This window comes from Argiope bruennichi, chromosome 5, assembly GCF_947563725.1.
Source record: "Argiope bruennichi chromosome 5, qqArgBrue1.1, whole genome shotgun sequence".
Classification (NCBI taxonomy): domain Eukaryota; kingdom Metazoa; phylum Arthropoda; class Arachnida; order Araneae; family Araneidae; genus Argiope; species Argiope bruennichi.
Genome location: NC_079155.1, coordinates 39,799,303 through 39,822,514, shown reverse-complemented (window position 1 = coordinate 39,822,514; position 23,212 = coordinate 39,799,303). Strand labels below are relative to the sequence as shown.

Here is a 23,212-nt window from a genome sequence, read left to right as displayed (position 1 = left end):
TAATTTAGCTAATGAAGATATTATATGTTTATTCAAATAAACATAAGACATTTTCATTTTATCTTTGATTTTGAATACTTTTAGTTTCAACAGAATTAGCAGGAGTAAATAACCCTTTTTTTGCATCCTTTAAACTGAGCTAAAGCTCCTGTTTCATTACCTAATATTACTATTTATTTGTGAAAATACCTCAAGTAGTTGCTTTCATACCTCACTCATCCCTTCTACTCCTAGAAAAGTATCCATTTGACCAGCAGCTGACATTTGCTCTGTATCTTCGCCTAAAAGGGAAAATAAATAAGAATTTAGTAAAAAGCATAATGCAAAACAGCAAAAAACTTTATTCTCAAGCTGTAGCAGTTGCATTACTCTTATCTTCTTTTATAGATACTAGATGGCGATACCTGATTAGGCCATCCCATATGTCATCCCAAAGTGCATTGCGATTGTAATTAGAATGAGATGTGACGCTGAACTGTGAAGCCGCGCGCGTGAATGTCTTGTCTTTGTGTTTGTTTAGTGTGCGAATGTGATTATTAAAAGAAATGTTCTTAAAAACATTCGTCCTTTTGCTTCCTGTACGGATCATAATAATCTACATTCCACCACATTGGCGCCCAACGTGGGGCCCTACGGAAAAGAATTTATGAAGAAACGAAAGTGTGAAGTCGTCCCGACGATCACAAGAAAATTTTCCCGCCACCACAAAGCTGATTTTATTGAGAATACAATATACGAATGTATTGTAATGTCATTCTTATTCATTACAATTTAAAAATGATTTGTATTATTGAGAAATAATTAATAACATCTGAAGTATTTTTAGAGTCTTCAAGTTCTGGTTTAAAATTGTCGATGACGAAAAGAGAAAATCAACTTTGTTGTAAAAACTTATATCAAATTAACCATATTTGACAGTTAATAGGCTCCAATATCGTTTTATTAATTGATATTCTATAGAAAAAAGATCATTTTCAGAAATTAGATACATAAAATGAAATGAAATCCAAGGATTTATCGTCTTAAGCAATAATTCTAAATTTTTTTTTCTTTTTTTTTCTTGCCAATTTTATAGTTTTTCATCCAAATTTGGTTCTTAACTAAAATATACATATAATGAACTTTACCTGTAGCAGAGGAGCGGACAGCAAATTTGTAAACATGTTTCTTGTCAGGAAACATTTTTTCAAGATTTTCTGCGACAGCTTGAAGAATAGGTTCAGGCATAGTTGAATTGGTTACTTTCTCTACTACCCTAAAATTATCCACATCATTCACTATCATTAGAAATTTATATATTTAGAAATAAAATACAATTTACTATAAAGGTAATATACAATTCTTTTAAAATAAAATACCTTTGGCAGGCTGTTTTGGTTTCATCAACTTTGTCACTGCTGTAGATATGTAAAAAGAGAAATCATTATTATATTTAGAAATGAAACTGTCTTTATTGAAAAACCAAAATCCTTAAGAAAATATATCTTTTAAAGAATGTTTTATATGTTTATCCTTAATCTTATACAATTTAGTACCAATAGTAATAAGAATCTGTTAATTTGACAATGATAGATGAATAAACTGTTTTATTTAGTAAATCAGTAATTATTTAGTAAATGATATCCAACTTCAAAAATTCATATTTTGTTGATTACTAATTGCTTTGAGGAATAGCGTTCTTGCCTATATATTGATTCTCTCAATTTTTCCTTTCTGGAATCAGCAATCATCTGTTAAAAATATTTACTGCTTAAAATTGACTATTTTAAGAAGCATAACTATGTTCCTACTCCCATCTAATTCTTAAAGCTATGGGTCATGAACCAAATGTTTCTCCAAGAATACATTATTTTAACATGAATAAATGCAAATACATTTTCCGTGTTATCCTGTTTTATGAAGACACTATTTCGAATTTGCAATGTTACTTTCCTACAATGTTAGCAGAATGCTGAAAATGACATATACAGATATTCTTAATAAAGACTAAATGAATGCCAAATTCATAACACCAGTTCTGGCGATTTGTTGATGAGTTTGAAGAAAAAAATTAAGGTTTTGAAATCATTTTCATATTTCTTTCAGAAACTAACACCTAGAGATCTTTCCAGAAAAGTCGATACCTGTTATGGAGAATATATATGCGGAGGCACTCATACGATTTAAGGGAATTCTCTCTTTGGATTTTTGGTCATGGAGCAAACTCTCAAGCTGCATTCTGAACACTTATCCTACTTTCTGTCTGTTTGCAATTGTGAAATTCTAAAAAATTTTGTTTTTGCTCGTGCCAGGCTGTATTTTGCTATATTTACTTTTTATTTTCATGGAATAAAGTGTCAAGGGATCACACTTCTTTCACCGTACATTTACCAGACGATTTCTTAACAATATGAAGAATCGTAGAAACAAAATCAGTGAATGTCATATTATTAATTGTATAAAAAATTGTGATATCCTGATCAATTCTGAAAAAAAATCATGGAATAATTTTTGACTATTCAGTGAATTTATCTTTGGATGGAATAACTGGTTATCAGAGATTTCGAAGTTTTGTAATTTATGTTACATTTTGTTCGACTATGCTTGATAATTCAACTGAGAGTGATTAATCTTCACACTTGAACTTCTCATTATACACCTACTGAGCAATCATTTTTTAAGCAATATGCTTTTTATGTGAAATGCAATCAGTCAATTCACGAAATTAGTTTGTAACGAATAAATATCAATTTTAATAAAAAGCTACACTTACTATAGGACTCCTTCTAGTTTCTTTATTTCTTTTAAAATCTCGTCAGTGACAAACATTTCATAAGCAGCTGTTGTGACTACAACGCCATTAGGCACTATAAACTAATTAAACAAAAATAGTTTAAGTTTTTTTGTCTATGGAAACAATAAGAATAATATATGGTTTAATAATTTACTCACGCTTTTAAAATCATTACTCAGCTCTGTTAATTTACCCAGAGACGATCCTTTTCCTCCGGTTATGTCCGGGTTTTGACAAATTTTTTCTGAGAATGGAACAACTAGCGGAACAACTTTAAAAGAAAAAAAATTAAATTAAAATTCATCGATTATAATAAAACACGTAAACACAATCTTTATTTTTGAGAGAGAGAATATTTGTTTCTAGCCTTCTTTGTTGATGGGCTTAAAAAAAAAGAATTATTTTGCTCGAAACATTTTAATAAAATCGTTTTTCTGTAATTTGGTGTTAGTTGTTCCCTCAAGAAACCTAATTTTAATTTTCAAATTTTCATAGAGGTGTGACTTGTTTTATTTTAAAAGACTTAAATTTGTTATGTTCCTTCTTCTATACATCTGGGCTTTTTTTAATTTGGGATCTAATTTAAAATTTAAACTTTATTCTGAAACAGAAAATATTTAAATTTCATGTAGCCTATAAACCTGAATCGAAATATGGTCATAAAGTATATAAAAATAATAAGTGAAATAGACGATCATTAGAGACCTTTATACAAAAACAAATGATTTTGATGTGTGTTTTTTTTATTATATTTCAAATAGTTTCTTTTTAACTATTTAATAATAAATTTTAATACGTTGCAATAAGAAAGCAAAATTTCAAGATTATAAAGTGGTCACATATTTTTATACATCCTATTATGGTATAGGAAATAGTAGCAATATTTAGTTGTTTTTTTTTATTTATTTATTTATTTTGATTATTTTATTTATTATTTATTTATATTTATTTAACTATTTAATAGTACTCAAACTATAAAAACTTTAAACATTAATTATTTACGAATTTAAATTTTACCTTTAATATCTAAAAAAATCAAATTTTTACTGATGTCGTGGTTTAAAACGAAACTTGTTCAACATGCAAAATAAAACTAAAATTTCATACTTTAGCCATTAACAAAAGAAACAAAAGCCCAGGATTAAATATTTGTAACAACACTCAGATTTTGTGCTACAGATATACACAACATTCAGATATATGGCCCACAATATTTCATATTGTGTGCCATAAATATATTCAATATAAGCATCAAAACGCGTTTTTAAAAAAATTATTTTGCTTACAATAAACAAACTTACCTGATGGAGATACATGTGAGACTTCTGGAAAAAGAGTCCTTTTTGGTGATTTTTTAATTTTTCTGAAAGAAATTGAAGCGTTAAATATCTTTTATTTAATTAAATTAATTTTATAAAAGGAGGCAATTTATGTCATAAAATTAAGAGATGCAGACTTTTTCTTCATAAATAATTTTTAATATAATAAGTAATAAATTTTTTTTATTATAGTAAGTAATAAAAAAATTTAATATAATAGGTAATAAAAATTTTTATTATAATAAGTAATAAAAAATGTAATATAATAAGTAAAAAAAATTTTAATATAAAAAATTACATACGTTTATTGCATTTCTAGCAACAAGAAACCATAATGAATAACAAATTATCGTTCGAAAAATACGTTTCCCATTTTTCTTTATTGATGTCTGTATTTTAAATTTGCCTTGTGCTTTTTTTGCACGTATATTGAGAGAGAGAGAAACGCATATAAGCAAAAGAGTAATGATATAACAATATGTGTGTATGTGTGTGTGCGTGCGTGCGTGTGTATGTGTGTGTGTGAGCGCGCGTGCGTGTGTGTGTGTACAAACATACATAAATTAACTAAAAATTGCTCGATAATAAGAATAAAAAAATATTTACCCATTTATAACTACACCCATTCCTTTGCCTTCATTAAAATCAAATTTGAGACAGTCGATTGTTAGCTTTCCATCCAAGCCTTTACTAATATGCAAGTTATTTTCTTTTCCAGATAAGGTTCCATTTAAAATAAATTCATCATCTAAAAGTTGAGCAAATAAATAGTGCAATCAATAGTGGATTAATAGCTATCTTTCAAAAGAAATAAATATAAGCAATATAGAAATGTCCGTAACAATATCTCTATTAGCTTTAAATATCAATTTTTGAAAAATTATAAAAAACAATACTGAAATAAATTATTTTAGTATTTTTAAAACTACCCTTTTATGGTTTTTAATTTCATTCGAATATATCAAAATAAAGATGATAAGTAGGCTGATAATTATCTGAAAAACTAAGTTTTTTTTCCTTAGTAATAAATGTTAATTAATTTTCTAAATTGTAATCAAGCATTTTTCCTTTACATTTTGGAAGATATATGATATGATAATAATCAGATGAATTAATTTTAAAAATAAACCATTTATGATTTTGCGATAAATTTTGATAAAATCTTTATATTATTTATTTAAAGAATGAATAATTTCACATCCTAATTTCAACACAGTTATGAATGATCAAAAACAAGCTTTGAAACGAAATATTTTACCTTCAACATAAAACTTAGCAACGATATCATTTTCATCTATATCGGCAAAATTTATCAAAACATTTTTGTCACCCTCAAGAACTTCTACGGCACCAGACAGTGCCGAAACAAAACCAAGAGTTAGACTGTAATGCAAAAAATATTCAAATATTAATTTACATTCATTTTATAAAGAAAAAATATTTTATGCAATTTAAAATAGTAGAAATGAAGTTATGGAAACAGACAGAAGATCGTCATTAAAAATGACTAATTTATATCATTTTTTTAAAAAATGAGACTTTATGTCATTTTAACAAATAGAATAAAGTTACGGAAACTGGCTGAAGATCATCTTTAAAAAATAATAATGAATATTCTAATTGGAGTTTCTTACTTTTTGACAATATTTCCAATGGACACTTCTGCAATATGTATAAATCTCCCATTCTTCAAAGAAAATATTAAAAAAGCATTATTACTAGGTTGTTTATTTTTGAAGAATAAAACTTTATAAAAAAACTGAGTTAAAAATACATAAACACAATAATTCAGGATTCTTAATCTTAGAATTTAAGATTCTTAAATTAGAAATTGAACTGTAATTTGACTTTTTTTATTAAAAAATTGGATAAAAATTTGTATTTATTTGTTATGAATCTTTTTTAATTAAATTACTTTAAAACTGAAAATCGTTTCAGATTTAAGAACAAATAAAAATACATGTAATTTATAAATTTCATGATTACCATATCTAAAAATTCTGGTAAATAGTATTTCCTCAAGTCTTTTAATGACATAAATTTAATATATGAAGAACTTTTTACTGATTCGTTATTAAATTCTGGCTTTTATTCTACAAGTAATTTAATACATAAGTGATATTTGTCTTTAATACTTAGAAATATTAAGAAGTTGTGCAGTAAGAAATATGAAGACCTAGGAATAAAAATGAACTGCGACGATGTTTGCATTGAAAATGTTTTTAAAATTGTATAAATAATTTAATGATTCTTCATTGACTTTAAAGAAAATCACTGAGTATAATAAAAAATAAAATGAATAATTGTTTGAATTTTTTTCTCCTTCAAATGCGCATTATTTATCAAAAAGGAAAATATAAAATTTCATTTGGTTTTAAACATGATACATTTATTTCGTTCAGATAACACTGGATTTTTAGAGAATAGAATTTTGTAAAATCGTTATAAAGAAATGAATAACATCTAAACATTTATCTCTCTGAATAGAAATAGTAGATAATTTAGTATTTAAATTACTATTTAATTTTTTGCTTTTTATACGATCTAATTTTTTATTTTTTTCGACCTGATTCCTTTTATCTGAAAGATTGATTAAGCCTTTAATTATCCTTTAATAAACGAAAAAAATTATATAATTTCTTCTATTAATTCTAGTTTCTCTATTAAATAGCCGTTCATAACCTCAACATGTTATTTCATTAATTCTTAAATTACTTCACATTTTATTTTCTCGTATATGAAGTATAGAAGAAGTACTGTAATCGTCAAAAAATTCGAGCTCAAGATTTTGACGAATCTCCACATCTGAATCCTCACTGAGTCCTCAAAACACATTTTTTGACATTATTTTTGTCTGTCAGCCTGTCTGTATATCACCACGATTAATTAAATACGCCTTGAGCTAGATGCATGAAATGTGACATATGGACTTAACGCCCAAATTTATAAATTTGAATCAAATTTGGAACGAAATCCATTTAATGGAAGTCTGTTTTTGTTGGCTGCCCGAGTATAAATGAATTTTATAACTACAAAACGTGAAGAGTTATACAGATAAAATTTGGTATGCAGGTTTAGTACCAATACAGATTCTTTTCAAATTTTGAATCAAATTCATTTGTCTTCAAATCTGTATGTCTGTATTCTTGTAAGCATGTAAATGTAATGATGTAAATCAGTGGAATTCGGTATGCTATCATGTAACTGTAACTGTAATGATAAACTTTGATGTCAATCAACCGGCCAAAAAAGCATCCAAAATACATATTTTGGTGATATATTCAATTAAAATGTAGATTCACGCCAAAGATCTACATTTCATAACTATCGTTCTACAATGCAATGCAAGGTATTCGTGGCCTTATTTAAGGTCAATCAATAACTTTATGCGAAGGAAGAGAGGTAAGACCTTTATTGAAAGGTAATTTGAGAACGTTTCGAGGAAAGTTTGTAAATTATGCTTTATTTTTGTATCAAATTATGGAATGAATCTTTCAATTATTGTCTTTAAATGGTGTGATATTAACTGATAAAACTGAAAAGCGATAATTGAATGCTTGTGTGACTCACAAACAAGATTGAGAGAAGATTAAAATAACTGTTGCTTTCCCTACCTTTGAGACATGTCCTAATAAATGAAGAAATTTTGCATCCTCTAATAACGAAGAATTGCCTGCAAAATAAATCAGCTTTTACAAATTTTAAAATACTTATGCAAAGAAATGCTTGAAAAATCTTGAATGATGAATAAATTTTATATTGAGCATCAGTGGAATCCTTTTCTATTATATTAGTAATTTTCAGAAATTAGTTCTTTCCTTATGACAAGTAAATTATAGACTTATGATAAAGATATTCGGGAAAAATAAAAGCTTGCATTCCTTTTAGCATTTAATTATAAGTTATAGCAAAATTAATTACAAATTCTGTAAAAAACATCTGAATTTAAATTATGACTTTATGTGAGAAAAACTAATTTAAAGCCACTAATTTTAACAATAAAGTCGTGAATGTGTCTTCCTTTAACTAAATTAAAGAAGAAAATAACATAAAATTTTGTGTGCTGTTTCCGATGTCTTTTTATTTCAAAATTTATTTTTAAAATTTTTCAAATATACTAAATACTTGAAGTACTATTAAAATTTCATTATGTTAAATTTATATTTGGCAATTTATATTTCATTAAACTATATCTATTTATTTAAAGGTTATACTTCGTTATCATATTTTAATTTAATATGTTTATGCAATGGTAATGGAATTAAAGCTTAGTTAAAAACCAACAAACAATGTAGTTCTGGTATCCCTAAAAAAGTACTTTAACCTTTTAATGGAGCTAAACTTAGATATACAGTGTTGATCTAGTTTAGTTACATTTCTGTCACATTTCCAGCCAACACAAGGGCTATTTTGAGACGGACTTCATGATTTTGACAACTGATTAGAAGACGTCATGTTGATAAAATCACGAATGCTTAAAAGAATAATAATTGAATATATTTTAGTTAATTTGAAAGAGATTATGAAACAAATAATTGGAATTTTTTTATTTGTTACCTCTGCGAGAAACAGATTTAATGTTAGTTTAAGATAGAGATGGAATGAAAGAAAGAAAGGCGTTCTTTAAGGAAAGAGTTCTTAGAGAAGAAAAGAAAGAATACATTCGTTAAATGCCACGAAATAACGACTCTCAGCTAAAATATCTTTATAGATCATTTGTTTATTCCGTTGTTTTCATTTGCCAAAAAAGTTTCGGTTTCGTTCATATACCCAGAAACATGCGATCTTCAGAGGACTATTGTTGAATTTTACTAGTTTAATAAGAAAGTTCAATATTTATTCAAGTATAATAAGAAATAAACTCGTATTCTTAATTGAATATATATTATGCACGTATTTATTATTAATAATACTTACCCATGAACCTGATTTTTTCTCCAAATAAATATATCTTCAGTTCATCATCATATCCTTCTATGTTAATCGTACCGGCAATGACACCCGTCTGAGCATAGCAATCCATTGCGCTGTAAAATCTGAATGGAATAAAATTTATAATAGTTTTAAATTATCAAATAATAAAATAATTTCACATTTAATTATTATTTTGAGAACGATATGAAGTTAATATTAGGTTATTTTGGACATACTTTTCTAAAGGTGGTAGAAACTGACTCCATTTGGCTTTGGCTAAACCGGTTGCTAGAGCAGTAGTATTTATATCCGAAGTATAATCGAAAGTATCAGAAGACGCACGCCACCTAAAACAATAAATTATAAAAATGTTTTATTTTCAAACCATAATAACATTCGATGCATCTATCTCTCCAAGTTTTAACTTGGGCGATATTTCGTTTATATTTCTGGATTTTAATTTTTTCGCATTTTTTTTAACTTTATTCAGGTCATTAATGTATTTTGATTTGCTTTCATATTAGTGAAAGTTTCTATTATTAATTTTTGTACAATTAATCTCATAGTAACTAAAAGAAATTTACAAATATTTTAATGAATGCTGAATGGAACAAGATCACTGAACCCGACCATGTGGCAAACTTAGAAATGTTTACAAAGTTTCGGAACTTTTAAAACATTTCTCCAATGTAAATTATTTACACTATATCCCACAAATAAATGGAAAGAATCATATTAACTTATTGGTAACGACTTCATCCTAATCAAATGCTTATACAGTTCATGCCCATAGTTCGCCATTAAAAGCATTCAAAGTTTTCCGTCGAGAAAAAAATCATTTCGTAAATGTTCCATCATCGTAAGATCGAGAATCGTGGGAAAAAGAAGTTGTTTATTTCCCGCGCACTAGTCTTAAGGGACACTGTGAAGAGAAAACTTTGAGGATTTTATGTCACTTTTCAAGGTGAGATGTCTCGAAGAGACGAAAAAAATAGTATTTCTCCCCGGGATATCACTTTTTTCTCACCATTTACACTTGCTAAATCATAAATGAAAATTGGGAGAAAAACTGGTATTATAACCAGGGCGCTTTTTATCATTGTTTCGCTTCTGCGAGTAAGTCCCTTCTAGAGTCAAATTACTAACCAAAGTATGACATAATTAGCTTATAACCACAGTTATACCAGTAGAGTAAGCTAGGTCGGTATAAAAAATTAAAAAAAAAATAAAATAAAAAAAAACAGCTTATACCCTAATGTAGCATGATGTGGCATTTCCCCCAAGGTAAAAAACTTACTAAAGATGCAACAATTCGCAAGTTCCATAGTAGCAAAGAACAGTGATGGCGTGTTTAACAGAGTGAACAGATTCAGCGACCCTCAGCTGTCTTTTAATAAGACCTTGCAATTTTGGTTCAATGTTGTCAGCCTTGACGTTGGGGCTCCATATAACAAAACTTCTTCAACGTATCAGATAAGAAGAGGAGTTCACTAAAGAAAGCTTGTAATTGAAGTCATATCTTTGTGACAACAAAAATAGAAACTCGTTGTTACTTGGGGGTAGTTACTTCGATGGGAAACAGCAAATAAAAGTTTCTGTCTGTACTCATTCTTCCACTATAAAATAAATTCCGGGACATGTGTGTGTATGAAAAACGTTTTTTCGAATTTTTTTATGGAAAATGAGGATCATGCTATTTTTTTTAAACACTTCTGAATCTTTACTAAACATTCTTTGGCAAATGCAGTGTTTCAATGAAATAATTACCCTCTAACTCTCTTTATACAGGTATTTAATAGCTTGAGAGAATACTTACATGACAGCAAATTTTACATGTATTTTCCTGTCCACCGTTGAATCGTTATCATCCGTTTCCCTATATGAAGAAAAATAGATGTCACAAAATTTATTCGTATGAGGAAAAAATCATATAAGGGAAAGTTCTCAGAAATTTTTGTTTGTTTGTTTATAATATTCTCCCCCAAATTTAAATTACATTACAGTAGCAAATCACGAAGCTTACAATACATATGAACTAATAATATACTCTTTTCAAATTAGGGTTTATTCATTCTACCAAAACTGAATTGTAATCAAAATTGCATGCAACTGTTGAATTTTACATGAGAGCATATTTGAAATTACAAAAAGTTTCCAAAATTGTAATGAATGATTACCAAAATTTTGTATACTTATGTATATTTTGTATACTTAAAAGATTTTCCAAAAAATTATTTCCAAAATTTTGTTTACATGTATTTGTATGAAAAAGTTACAAAATATGATTAAAAAAAAAACTAGAAATCGAGTAGAGCATTAATCGAAATCTTTCAGCTGGCTATGTTTTTAGAATTTATATATGCGAAGCAGACACATATAGTCAACACTGGTCAACATTGATTCGGATAATCGGACAAATTTGGAATTTTCATAAAATTTAAATTCATTCATTTTCAATTATTTTCAAGGAGAAATCGAAATATAAAATGATAAGTTATGAAAGTGATATTTCTGATTGATTAATTAATTTCTATAATACGTAAAAATTTACCTCAATACTCCATTGAAAAAGATCCTCCATCTTCTCATTGGCGACAAGTAATGAATCTGCAACCCTCCACAAGTAAATGCTCTTTTATCACAGCATGACTGCTGAAAACCGGACGTCTCTTGCAGCTGGTACACTTTTCCATTGCTTAGCTTCAAGTAAATCCAAGCTTCTGCTCCTTGATTTGGGCCCCTTGCTATACGGGTTATGAGATATTCGGACTTGGAATTCACTCCGTAAAAGAACACTTCATCTGCATTCTAACAAACAAATTATGAAATAAAATAAATGAAAATTGCCTCAAAAGAAATGTATGTCAATTATTTTGAATTATTGAGACTTAATGTTTCAAACTGTTTTTAAAGGGTTATTTTGAAGCTGCAGTTGTCCATCAAATATTAAATAATACTCTTACACTGTTGAAAATGTTAATGGTAAGCTTGCATTTACGAATTGTTGGAATTAATTTTTCAAAGGTTTTTTTTCTAGTAGCAATGTCTATTCAAAGGCCTTTTCAAATAGAAACATGAGAAATGAGCCGATAAATAATTGGGTTCTGTTTACGGAGCTTGCATGTTTAGGTCATTAATGATTGCTTACAGTCATACAATTTTTGTTTCGAATTTTCTACACTTCGTGGACCATAATATACCCCGTTCTGCAAGATGCAATTAACCCACATTTTTTTGCGACTTAATTGCTAATTTAGTGTTCGTATAAATATTCTAGATTCATACCAAAACTCGATATTTCATTACTATTTTTCAACATTGATATGCAATTCGTATATAACTATATATAGAACTAAAAGATAACTCGTAAATACTTCGTATGTAGTACTAAAAGAGTACTTCGTATAGAACTAAAAGAGTAGTCGTGAATACTTCGTATATAGTACTAAGAGTACTTCGTATAGAACTAAAAGAGTACTCGTGAATACTTCGTATATAGTACTAAGAGTACTTCGTATAGAACTAAAAGAGTACTCGTGGCATTCGTGGACATTCCCAAGATCCACATTTTATGTACTGGAAGGGGAAGAACACTTTTATTATAGAGCATATGGGAAAATTTGGATCACAACCGTTGGTTAAATTATTCTGTAAATTAGAATTCTATTTCATTTTGTTTTTCAAATATTGGAAAATTTAAAATACGGATATTCATTAAAATCTTGAAATTGAATATTTTGAATATTTTTGTTATTAATAAACTAGCCGCCTTTGGCGACCAGCCGGTTCGCCAATCTTAATGTTCGTTAAAATTTTAATAATTAAATATTTTATGCAATTCCAACTTTAATAGATTCTTCAGCAAAATATTTTAAAACTTCAAATTTTGATAGTCATATAATTCACTCATAATATTATAAAGGCCTTCAGTCATAACGTGATATGTATCTCTCTCATTTTCTGTTACCCCTCGTAGAATTTATGCTTTAAATTAAAGTGTAAATGATTCATCTGCAATTAATATAATAATATTTTTTACTGAAACAAAGCATCTTTTTAATAATATGATTATTGATAATAGAGTCACTGAGCGTTTAAACTTTATGGGCACTAAAGAATATCTTTCTTAATTCATGTAATATCTCAAGAATTTGTCAACAAAATTTTCTCAGATTCATCATGGACAGATGGATTAATGAACAATGTTTCATTTTAAATGCATTAAACACTAAGAAAATAAAATGAATTGTTTAAAATAATCGGTCTAAAACAGGTTTAAAAAAAACTACTTAAAAAACGATGTACTTAAAACTATAAGCATATACAAAAAATATATAACTAATATAAATACAATTTAATTACAAAAGCATGCAAGTAACCTAAAAATAATTTAAATCATTGAAAACAGGTTTAAAAAAAACTACTTAAAAAACGATGTACTTAAAACTATAAGCATATACAAAAAATATATAACTAACATAAATACAATTTACTTATAAAAGCATGTAACTAACCTAAAAATAATTTAAATCATCTGTTGAAAGTGGTTGTCATGACAACAATCAGAACAATGCGCATGCGTGAATTTTCTTCGGAAACTTCTTTTCCCTTTCCAGCTGTGTTGCCATAGAAATCGGCGCACAGCTGTTAACACGTTTATGTTTATCTATTCAGATTTTATAACATCTAATCAGAGTAACGGTGAATATCAGTGTGTTCGTGTTCGTCAATAAATGTTAATTTTTTTAATAACATGATTAACGAAAACAGATTCACTGAGCATTTAAACCTTATGGGAACTAAAAAATATCTTTCTTAATTTATGTGATATCTCAAGAATTTGTCGACCAACCGGTTCGCCAATCTTAATGTTCGTTAAAATTTTTATATTTAAATATTTTAGGCAATTCCTACTTTAATAGCTTCTTCATCAAAATATTTTAAAACTTCAAATTTTGATAGTCATATAATTCACTCATAATATTATAAAGGCCTTCAGTCATAACGTAATATGTATCTCTCTCATTTTCTGTTAGCACCTGTAGAATTTATGTTTTAAATTAAAGTGAAAAGAATTAATCTGCAATTAATATAATAATATTTTTAACTGAAACAAAGAATTTTTTTATAATCTGATTAATGAAAATAGAGTCACTCGGCGTTTAAACTTTATGGGCACTAAAGAATATCTTTTTCAATTTACGTATTATCTCAAGAATTTGTCAACAAAATTTTCTTAGATTCATCATGAGCAGATCGATTCATTAACAATGTTTACTTTTAAATGCATCAAACACTAAGAAAATGAAACGAATCGTTTAAAATAGACGGTTTAAAACAGGTTTTAAAAAAACTACTTAAAAAACGATGCACTTAAAACTATAAGCATATACAAAAAATATATAACTAATATAAATACATTTTAATTACAAAAACATGCAACGAACCTTAAAAAAAATTTAAATCCAATCCGCATCCGTTGATAATAATTCGTCAACACAATGCGGAATTCAGAACACAAAGCGCATGCGTGAATTTTCAACGCCAGTTACGTAACGCAAATACGTGATTTTTTTTCTACGCCAGTTGGGGTAACGCTATGCGGATTAGAAATTTTTAATTTCCTTTATTCTGTTTTATTTTAATTCAAAAGTACTTCAGAATGAATCTGAAGGATCGATTAATTAACAATGTTTAATTTTAAATGCATCAAACATTAAGAAAATAAACAGAATCGTTTGAAATAATCCGCCGAAAAATACTAACCCTAGCCTCATTACTGTTGGGAGAAAAAAAAACCCGGAAGCCTTACTCATTTGGCGGTGGCGAAAATGGAAGATTTTTTTGGCGGGAAAGTTAGTTTTTAATTAATAATTAAAATTCTAATTAAAATTTCAAAAAAAGGGACCCCAGGTGCACATTCCCGACCTCTAAGGTATACATGTACCAAATTTGATAGCTGTATGTCAAATGACCTGGCCTGTAGAGCGCCAACACACACACACACATTGAGCTTTATTATAAGTATAGATAAATAAAATAGAAATATTTTCATGAATTATCTTCTCACATAAATGAGTTGAGATTCAGGCAGAGGAGCTTCCAAAACATACTCGTCTGGATGCGGAAGAAAATTGGTTTTTATAGGATCATGTGATGCTCCTATGTCGTACCAGTCGAACCTTTTCTTCTGTGTCCACTTGTAAAGCTCGATGTAGATGTAAGAAATAATCCATTTTATCCGAAATATTATATCTGAAAATGGGAAAAAAATGGTAAAAAGGGGCTCTAAAAATTTCCAAAGAATATTTGCAAAACATTATATAATTTTTAAATATCACGAAAAAATAAGAATTAAGTTTAATGTTCATAAATGAAAAAAAAAGAATTTTTTATCAATGAAATGTGAAACAAATGTCAAGCAGTCTGAAAACATTTTTGTTCTTTTTTTTTTATCCTCTCTTTAGAAACTTATTTCCTTTTCCATTTACGTCTTGCGAGAAACAAATATAATTAAAATTTATTTGAATATATTTATCGGATTGTTTCTCTTGGGTTTTCCTTTTTTGTAACCGTCTGCTTAAGAACTGAATCATGCTTATTTGTGACAATCTTTAGAATAATTGTTATCGGCAATTGCCTCTTCTTTCTGTGTATGCTTACGGAGTTGCTTCTAAATATAAATCAAAGTCATTGATAATGCTATCAATATTCTCTTCCTATTGCAAGTAGTCGTTATGATTTGCACTTTTGAGTTTTAGGCCTGATTAAGTTTTATGTCAAATAAATTCTTTTAGTTATCTTATTACTTTCATTGAGCTCATCTCAATATCTTCCTACCAATCTTATCACTTATCTTCTAACCAATACCGATGAGCTCATCGGTATTGGTTAGAAGATAAGTTAGTGAAGTCATTTCCTAATAATAATTCATATCTTTTATATTCTGAACAGAAAGCATTACGCTTTCAAAGCTTAAATGGGAACAATATCATTCAATGCAAAGTACAAATATCGATATAAATATAACAGAAGTTTTTTTTTTTTTTGCTATTTTTATAGATTTAATAAGTTTTTTTCCAATTTTGTTTTTATACTTTGTTTAAATTTTCAAACAAGGCTCCCATCATGATGTAATAGCCATTTTCATTTTAAACACACTTTCATCTTTTTTTGCAGAGAAAAACTTTTAAAACACATCATTTGGAAGGCTAAATTTCTATGAAGGATACCATGAAAGTTAAGATTAAATTATTGTTTTTTAATTTAAGAAGAAATGGCATTGCTTTTTCCTTTTCAGTTAACTACTTCTATTTTGAGGTGGATAACTAACTTTAATTTTAAACGCCGAAACAAATAAAAATAAATGTATAAAGAAATATATTATAACTGACTTTTATTAATTCACGAATACATAAGAAAGTATAAAATGTGAAATAAATATTAAAATGTAAACGAAAAAGGCTTTCGTATCTCGTAGATACATAAGTTATTTATATTTATAAGCTATTAGATAAATAATTTACGGTTATGCAATTTAGGATTAATCATACATTTTGAAGAAATTAGAGAATAAAAATAAAAACAAAAACATTCGCAAGCATTTAAAAAAAAATTCTTTACTTTAAACTATCCGTCTTTGGTGACCAGCCGAATCACCGGTAATATTTAAAGTGTTTGATTTAATTTATTTTTCTTGTGAATAACTTGATATTGTTACAAACCAGTGATGTTGCTTCCCAGCACAGTTAGTTCTATCACCGGAAAGACCGATTTACAATCCCCTGTGTTGGATGCTGCTCGAGTGCCGAGCCAGTAACCCCAAAGCTTGTCGACCATTTAACGACTTAGTGGCGACTTTGGTGACAAAATGGATAATGCTGGAAACTTCGAGAATTTTAACGATCCATCCAATAGAAACTAAGAAAAACCTAATTGGCCCAGAAGGTTCTGGGCCCGCCACTCGGGAACTATAAAAAGACGGTAGTCTTAAGCTACAATGAAACAATTCGGAAGAGTAATCGGAGTCGTAGACAAGTAACGAGTCTTCGAGAGGATAGCGAAGCAACGGCGGAGTGCCAGCGTTGTGTGGAGCTCAAGCTATTGCTGAAGTGTGTCGAGTCATGTTGTCTATTGTGGAAGCAGCATCGAGTCCTGTGTGGAATAGCCAGTCGTATAGTCGTGAGTCGGCAATTGGTTACAGCTAAAGCGAGGAGACAGTGGAGAAGTACAACCGTTTGGAGAGACCGCAGAACGAAGCTCCGAGGATCCCCTCTTCTGCTGAATTCTGTCTAGCCGCTTTGTGTGCTGTGGTCGATTACTACTTCTTGGCTACTGTCGTCTGTGATGTGCTACTGTGTCCGTCTAGGTTGTGTATATTTGTCGTCTTTGTATTCGTCGTCTGTGTGTGAGTGTCTTTGTGTTCAATAAGCGTCGTTTCCGTTGTTTTCTATTGAGGCCTGCTGATTGTGTTTTCATATCATACACTCACTACAGACGAACCCGATGGTCCTTAACATTATTCACGATTCATTCAACAAAATATTTTAGGCTTCAGATTGTAACAAGCGCAATTAAAACCTTGCAACTTTAATAGCCTTAAATCCATTCTGTTCATTGAACACATAAATCATTGAAAATAATTTATCATAGATAAATCCCTTTGCATTAGAATGATTCCATCGTCATCTTTTATTACATCTATTAAAGATGCGATTGCCAACTCATCCGACTTTAGTAATTTTCTTTATTATTCCTCATGTAAATTATAGAGATATTTCAGAATTTCTTCCTTTACTTGCTTTGGAATAAAATCATTTTGGAATCATTTGGAATAAAGTCATGCGAATAAAATATTTGACGAAACAATATGAATGGTTTTAATTTCAGAAAACAATAAAATTTATTGTTAAAAATTATGCAAAGAAACAGAAAAAAAATGTTAAGCAGAAATTGCAAAATTGCACAGGAATTAAAGTGATATCATTCAAGAGATATATTTTTAAATTATGCATTTTTTTTTTTTTTTTTTTTTTGCAATTATGTTTTTGAGAATTATTAGCGGGAAAAAAAACCAAAATCTTTTTTCTTAAGTCTTAATTTATAAAAATTTCAGAAAAAGTTCTTTTAAAGTGCCCTAGGTATATTTGTACCAAATTTAGTAACTTTAGGTTAAGCGATCTAGCACTAGCATGCTCAGAGATATTTATTTTTTAAAAATCTGTATAGAAAATTTAAAATCCTTCATGCGATCATAATAAATTTATTATGACGTAAGCAGATAGTAACGTGATATTTTCAATTGTTTTTCACTATTTATATCTCTAAATCTTAACTGCTCTTTATCAAATTGTATTTTGACCTACTTTTCTCTCTTAGATTTTAATCATATGAAAAAGTTTTTAATGAATGAATTAACCTTGAACACATTTTATCTTATCAAAATTTGTATTCCATACTGTACTCTTCAAATGAGTTAAATGTCAAATTGATAAACATTAAAAAGGCTTTTTTTGGAATTCAAGAAAATTCTATAAAATGGTTCTATGGAATTGTTAATCAAAAATTCTTTTTCGTCTATCAAATAATTTAATTCTATTAAAATTTCACATTAATTTACTGTTCATAAAAAATACCATTAACATGTAAGAGCACAAATGTAATGATGTTCTGTAGGCAGCGTGTATTCCTCGAGTTCAGTTTGGACTTTGATTTATGTTGAAAACCGTGAAACTTCTTATCTATTGAGTATCGCTATAGCTCGAAACCCTTTAGTTTCTCAAGTTAGATTCTACTTAAAAATTGATAAGCTTGTTTGCCCCACTTTCTCCGAAACTTGAGAGTGAAACGTATTCTTAAAGTGATTTTTCAAAAATATTTTTGACAACATATTATATTTTTGACTGCAAAACATATCTTCAAAGTGATTTTTCAAAAAAAAAATCAACAGTTTTTTATACTTTTGACTGCGAAACATATCGTAAAAGTGATTTTTTCAAAAACAACACATACAAAACTCGAAGGGTTTTATGTCTGAAAAATATCTAAATTGTAATTTTAATAAACTGTAAAAATATCTAATTGTTCAAAAGAATTATGAGCTTCATTTTGAAATTTTATCCTTTAAAGTCGCCTTAGATTCTTAAAAAAAATTATTATTTTCAGCAAGTAAGCATTAATTTCATGCATATTGTTAAAATTAAAAATCACACTTAAGTGTACTTTATTTCAAATAGCTAATAGTGCATTCTGTACAAAAATTTAAATGTACTGTACGATACTAGCACCATTTGGTAATATTTTATGAATATTATCAAATATCATATTAATTGTTGTAAAAAGCAACAATTTCATATCCCTACATTGTAGTAATTATAATCTTTAAATTTTATTAACTTTTTAAAAAAAAGGTTTTAACGGTGCATTTTTATTATTTTCAGTTTCAACTGATTCTACATTTCTTCTGATTTTCTACATTTTTTTCTTCTGATTTTCTACATTTTTTTTCTTCTGATTTTCTACATTTCAATATTTTTCCTTATTCATCGACAAATTCTACTTTCATTTTTTTATTTTTCTTCTTTTAGTTTTATCCAATTAAATTTATTTTATCAATATTACATTTATTTGCTTCATTTATTATATCACTAGACACTTTTGACGACTAGCTGATATGCCATTTATATTCGTTGTATTTCCTTTCGATTAAATCTCTTAGACATAACTTCATGAGCATGATTCCGCCAATTATATTAAACTGTCATTTTAATATAAATGTATTTTAATATTTATATTAAATATAAATATTTATATTATCATATAATGTAAATATGTATTTACATATAGGAAGACGTTAATAAAATAAAATAAATATTTATTGTAATATATATATGTATATTGTATTTATTGTAATAATATATATATATATATATATATATATATATATATATATATATATATATATATATATATATATATTGTCATTTTGGATTGTCAAATTATATTTAAACCATGTAATTTTAATGTCTTTTATATGTTATTTTCATTATGTATATGAACTTTTTTAATAGCATCCGGCCCCATGAAGTAATAGAGCTATTAAAAATTCAGTTATACGGTTCATCTCCCTTCTAACTGTAACTGTAACTTCACTTTTTCTAAGTTCATTTTTTAAATTATACAAAGATTAAACAGAAATCTTCTCCTATAGCTTTTTACAAAGGAATAAAATCAACCTATTAAATATTTGATGAAATAATGAAAATGATTAGAATTTCAAGGAAATAATGTAATTTTTTGTTGAAAATTGGGCGAAAAAAATACTTTTTTTAAACAGTAAAAATTAAGATTAAATTTGCTCAACTAATAAATGGATATCATTATAAAGAGGATTTTTTAGATTTTGAAGGGGTGAGGAAATAATTTTTGTACAAAAATAATTTCGGGAATTACCGCTGGAAAACGCAAAATTCCCACTTAATATTTAATTTAATAAAATTCTAATTAGAATATAAAAAATATTTGTCTTAGGTGCACATCTCCATCTTCCAATATATATGTACGAAATTTAATAGCTCTAAGCTCTAAGTCAAACGATCTTTACTGTAGATCTCTTTGATATTTATTATTAATATATATATATATATATATATATATATATATATATATATATATATATATATATATATATATATATATATATATATATATATAATTTTTATTATATTTAGCAATTTATTTACCCAATTGTATTTGCAGTTATTTATATATTCCTATTTTGTCTTTATTATTGATATAGCTTTCATATTACTTGTTTAACTATTATTATTTTCTACTAGCCGCCTTTGGCGATCAGGAGGTTCGCCAATCTTAATGTTCGTTTAAATTTTAATAATTAAATAGGTTGAACCGGAGTTTAACCCCCTTCTTCGCCAAGTTGCGATAACGCGTCAAAGCTGGCAATCTTTATTATACACTATTATTGAACATCTGCTCCTTTGCTTTTGAACATTTCGCAAGGCCGTTGTTGGCGATTTTTAAAAATTGCGCAAGCAGGGAGTTAAACTCCGGTCGTACCATTAAATATTTTACGCAATTCCAACTTTAATAGATTCTTCAGCAAAATATTTTAAAACTTCAAATTTTGATTGTCATATAATTCACTCATAATATTATAAAGGCCTTCAGTCATAACGTGATATGTATCTCTCTAATTTTCTGTTACCCCTCGTAGAATTTATGCTTTAAATTAAAGTGTAAATGATTAATCTGCAATTAATATAATAATATTTTTTACTGAAACAAAGCATTTTTTTAATAATATGATTACTGATAATAGAGTCACTGAGCGTTTAAACTTTATTCGCGCTAAAGAATATCTTTCTTAGTTTATGTAATATCTCAAGAATTTGTCAACAAAATTTTCTCAGATTCATCATGAACAGATCGATTCATTAACAATGTTTCATTTTAAATGCATCAAACACTAAGAAAATAAAATGAATCGTTTAAAATAATCGGTCGAAAACAGGTTTAAAAAAACTACTTAAAAAATGATGTACTTAAAACTATAAGCATGTACAAAAAAATATATAACTAACATAAATACAATTTAATTACAAAAGCATGCAACTAACCTAAAAACAATTTAAATCCTTGAAAACAGGTTAAAAAAACTACTTAAAAAACGATGTACTTAAAACTATAAGCATATACAAAAAAATATATAACTAACATAAATACAATTTACTTACAAAAGCATGCAACTAACCTAAAAATAATTTTAATCATCCGTTGATAATGGTTGTCATGGCAACAATCAGAACACAATGCGCATGGGTGAATTTTGTTCACCAGTTACGGTAAGGTAAATGCGTGAATTTTTCTACGCCAGTTGGGGTAACGCTATGCAGATTATACATTTTTAATTTCCTTTATTCTGTGTTATTTTAATTCAAAAGTACTTCAGAATGAATCTGAAACATGGATTAATTAACAATGTTTAATTTTAAATGCATAAAACATTAAGAAAATAAACAGAATCGTTTGAAATAATCCGCCGAAAAATGTTAACCCTAGTCTCATTACTGTTGGGAGAAAAAAAACCTGAAGTCTTACTCATTTGGCTGTGGGGAAAATGGAAGATTTTTTTGGCGGAAAAGTTGACGGTGGGGAAAATGGAAGAATTTTTTGGCGGAAAAGTTAGTTTTTAATTAATAATTAAAATTTCAAAAAAAGAGACCCCAGGTGCACATTCCCGACCTCTAAGGTATACATGTACCAAATTTGGTAGCTGTATGTCAAATGACCTGGCCTGTAGAGCGCCAACACACACACATTGAGCTTTATTATAAGTATAGATTAAATATCCCTAAACATCAAAAGCAACATTAGTTTTTCAGGCGTGATAAGGTCTGCAAGGTTTTTCAAATTACCAATAATGTTATTAGTAATAAAAAGAAATGAAATAAAAAAAGAATTGTAAATAAATTTAAATTAAATTAAATTAATAATAAGAATTGTCAAAATAAAAATAATTGTAACAATATTTTAATGCTTTGTTAAAAAAATACGAAAAAATTATTTCAACAAAAAATAATATAAATAATACTGAAATAATTATTCATGTCAAGCACTCGGTAAAGCAACGTCTCACCTGAAGGTCCCGACGAAAGTAACGAACCAATAATGGCAATAGGCGTAGCTATTATAGCACCCATGTTTGCCTGTAAACTCTTTGTCTGACAGTGCCGGGATGTAGAAAGTAACAAAATCTTTGAAACTTTATATCTCAAAATAATACAAAAGAATTCTTCGATAACACAGATAGCCGGTTTATCATTTTTTAAAAAAAGAAGGTTAGAGCAGCATATCTGCATATTTTTGTTGTTAACAATTCTTCTGTTTATTATCGATACGCGATAAAAAAAGATATTTTTCGCACGTAATTTTGAGATTGAAACCTTTTATGAAATTCGTTATTGAATTTCATTTTATAATTTATTCAGAAAAAAGAAAGCCCTCATTGTCAATAATTTCAATCAAGATTAGCTATTATTTATCTCTACTAATAATAAAGATGAAGATTGTGTGTTCTTGTTGGACCGTTTGAGACTAGTTACCAAATATAGCACATTCATAACTTGGATGGGGGAAATGTGCACCTCGGGACGATTTTTAAAAATTTTAATTAATTAAAAATTAGACT

At 27.8% G+C, this 23,212-nt stretch overlaps 1 protein-coding gene across 1 annotated transcript in view; it reads right to left on the bottom strand.

Moving 5' to 3' along the window:
* Window positions 1-22,753, bottom strand: part of LOC129969647 (uncharacterized phosphotransferase YvkC-like) — a 55,012-nt gene extending 32,259 nt beyond the window's left edge. Inside the window, exons 1-16 of the mRNA XM_056084299.1 lie at window positions 22,661-22,753; window positions 15,077-15,261; window positions 11,558-11,814; window positions 10,823-10,882; window positions 9,243-9,353; window positions 9,010-9,128; window positions 7,707-7,765; window positions 5,727-5,779; window positions 5,351-5,475; window positions 4,699-4,840; window positions 4,075-4,136; window positions 2,932-3,044; window positions 2,753-2,853; window positions 1,359-1,397; window positions 1,128-1,255; window positions 211-281 (exon numbers count right to left, since the gene is read on the bottom strand). Of these exons, the coding sequence (XP_055940274.1) occupies window positions 211-281; window positions 1,128-1,255; window positions 1,359-1,397; window positions 2,753-2,853; window positions 2,932-3,044; window positions 4,075-4,136; window positions 4,699-4,840; window positions 5,351-5,475; window positions 5,727-5,779; window positions 7,707-7,765; window positions 9,010-9,128; window positions 9,243-9,353; window positions 10,823-10,882; window positions 11,558-11,814; window positions 15,077-15,261; window positions 22,661-22,724 (1,689 nt within the window). The 5' untranslated portion in view covers window positions 22,725-22,753. The remainder of the gene's footprint in view (window positions 1-210; window positions 282-1,127; window positions 1,256-1,358; window positions 1,398-2,752; window positions 2,854-2,931; window positions 3,045-4,074; window positions 4,137-4,698; window positions 4,841-5,350; window positions 5,476-5,726; window positions 5,780-7,706; window positions 7,766-9,009; window positions 9,129-9,242; window positions 9,354-10,822; window positions 10,883-11,557; window positions 11,815-15,076; window positions 15,262-22,660) is intronic.
* Between the last annotated feature and the right edge of the window lie 459 nt (window positions 22,754-23,212).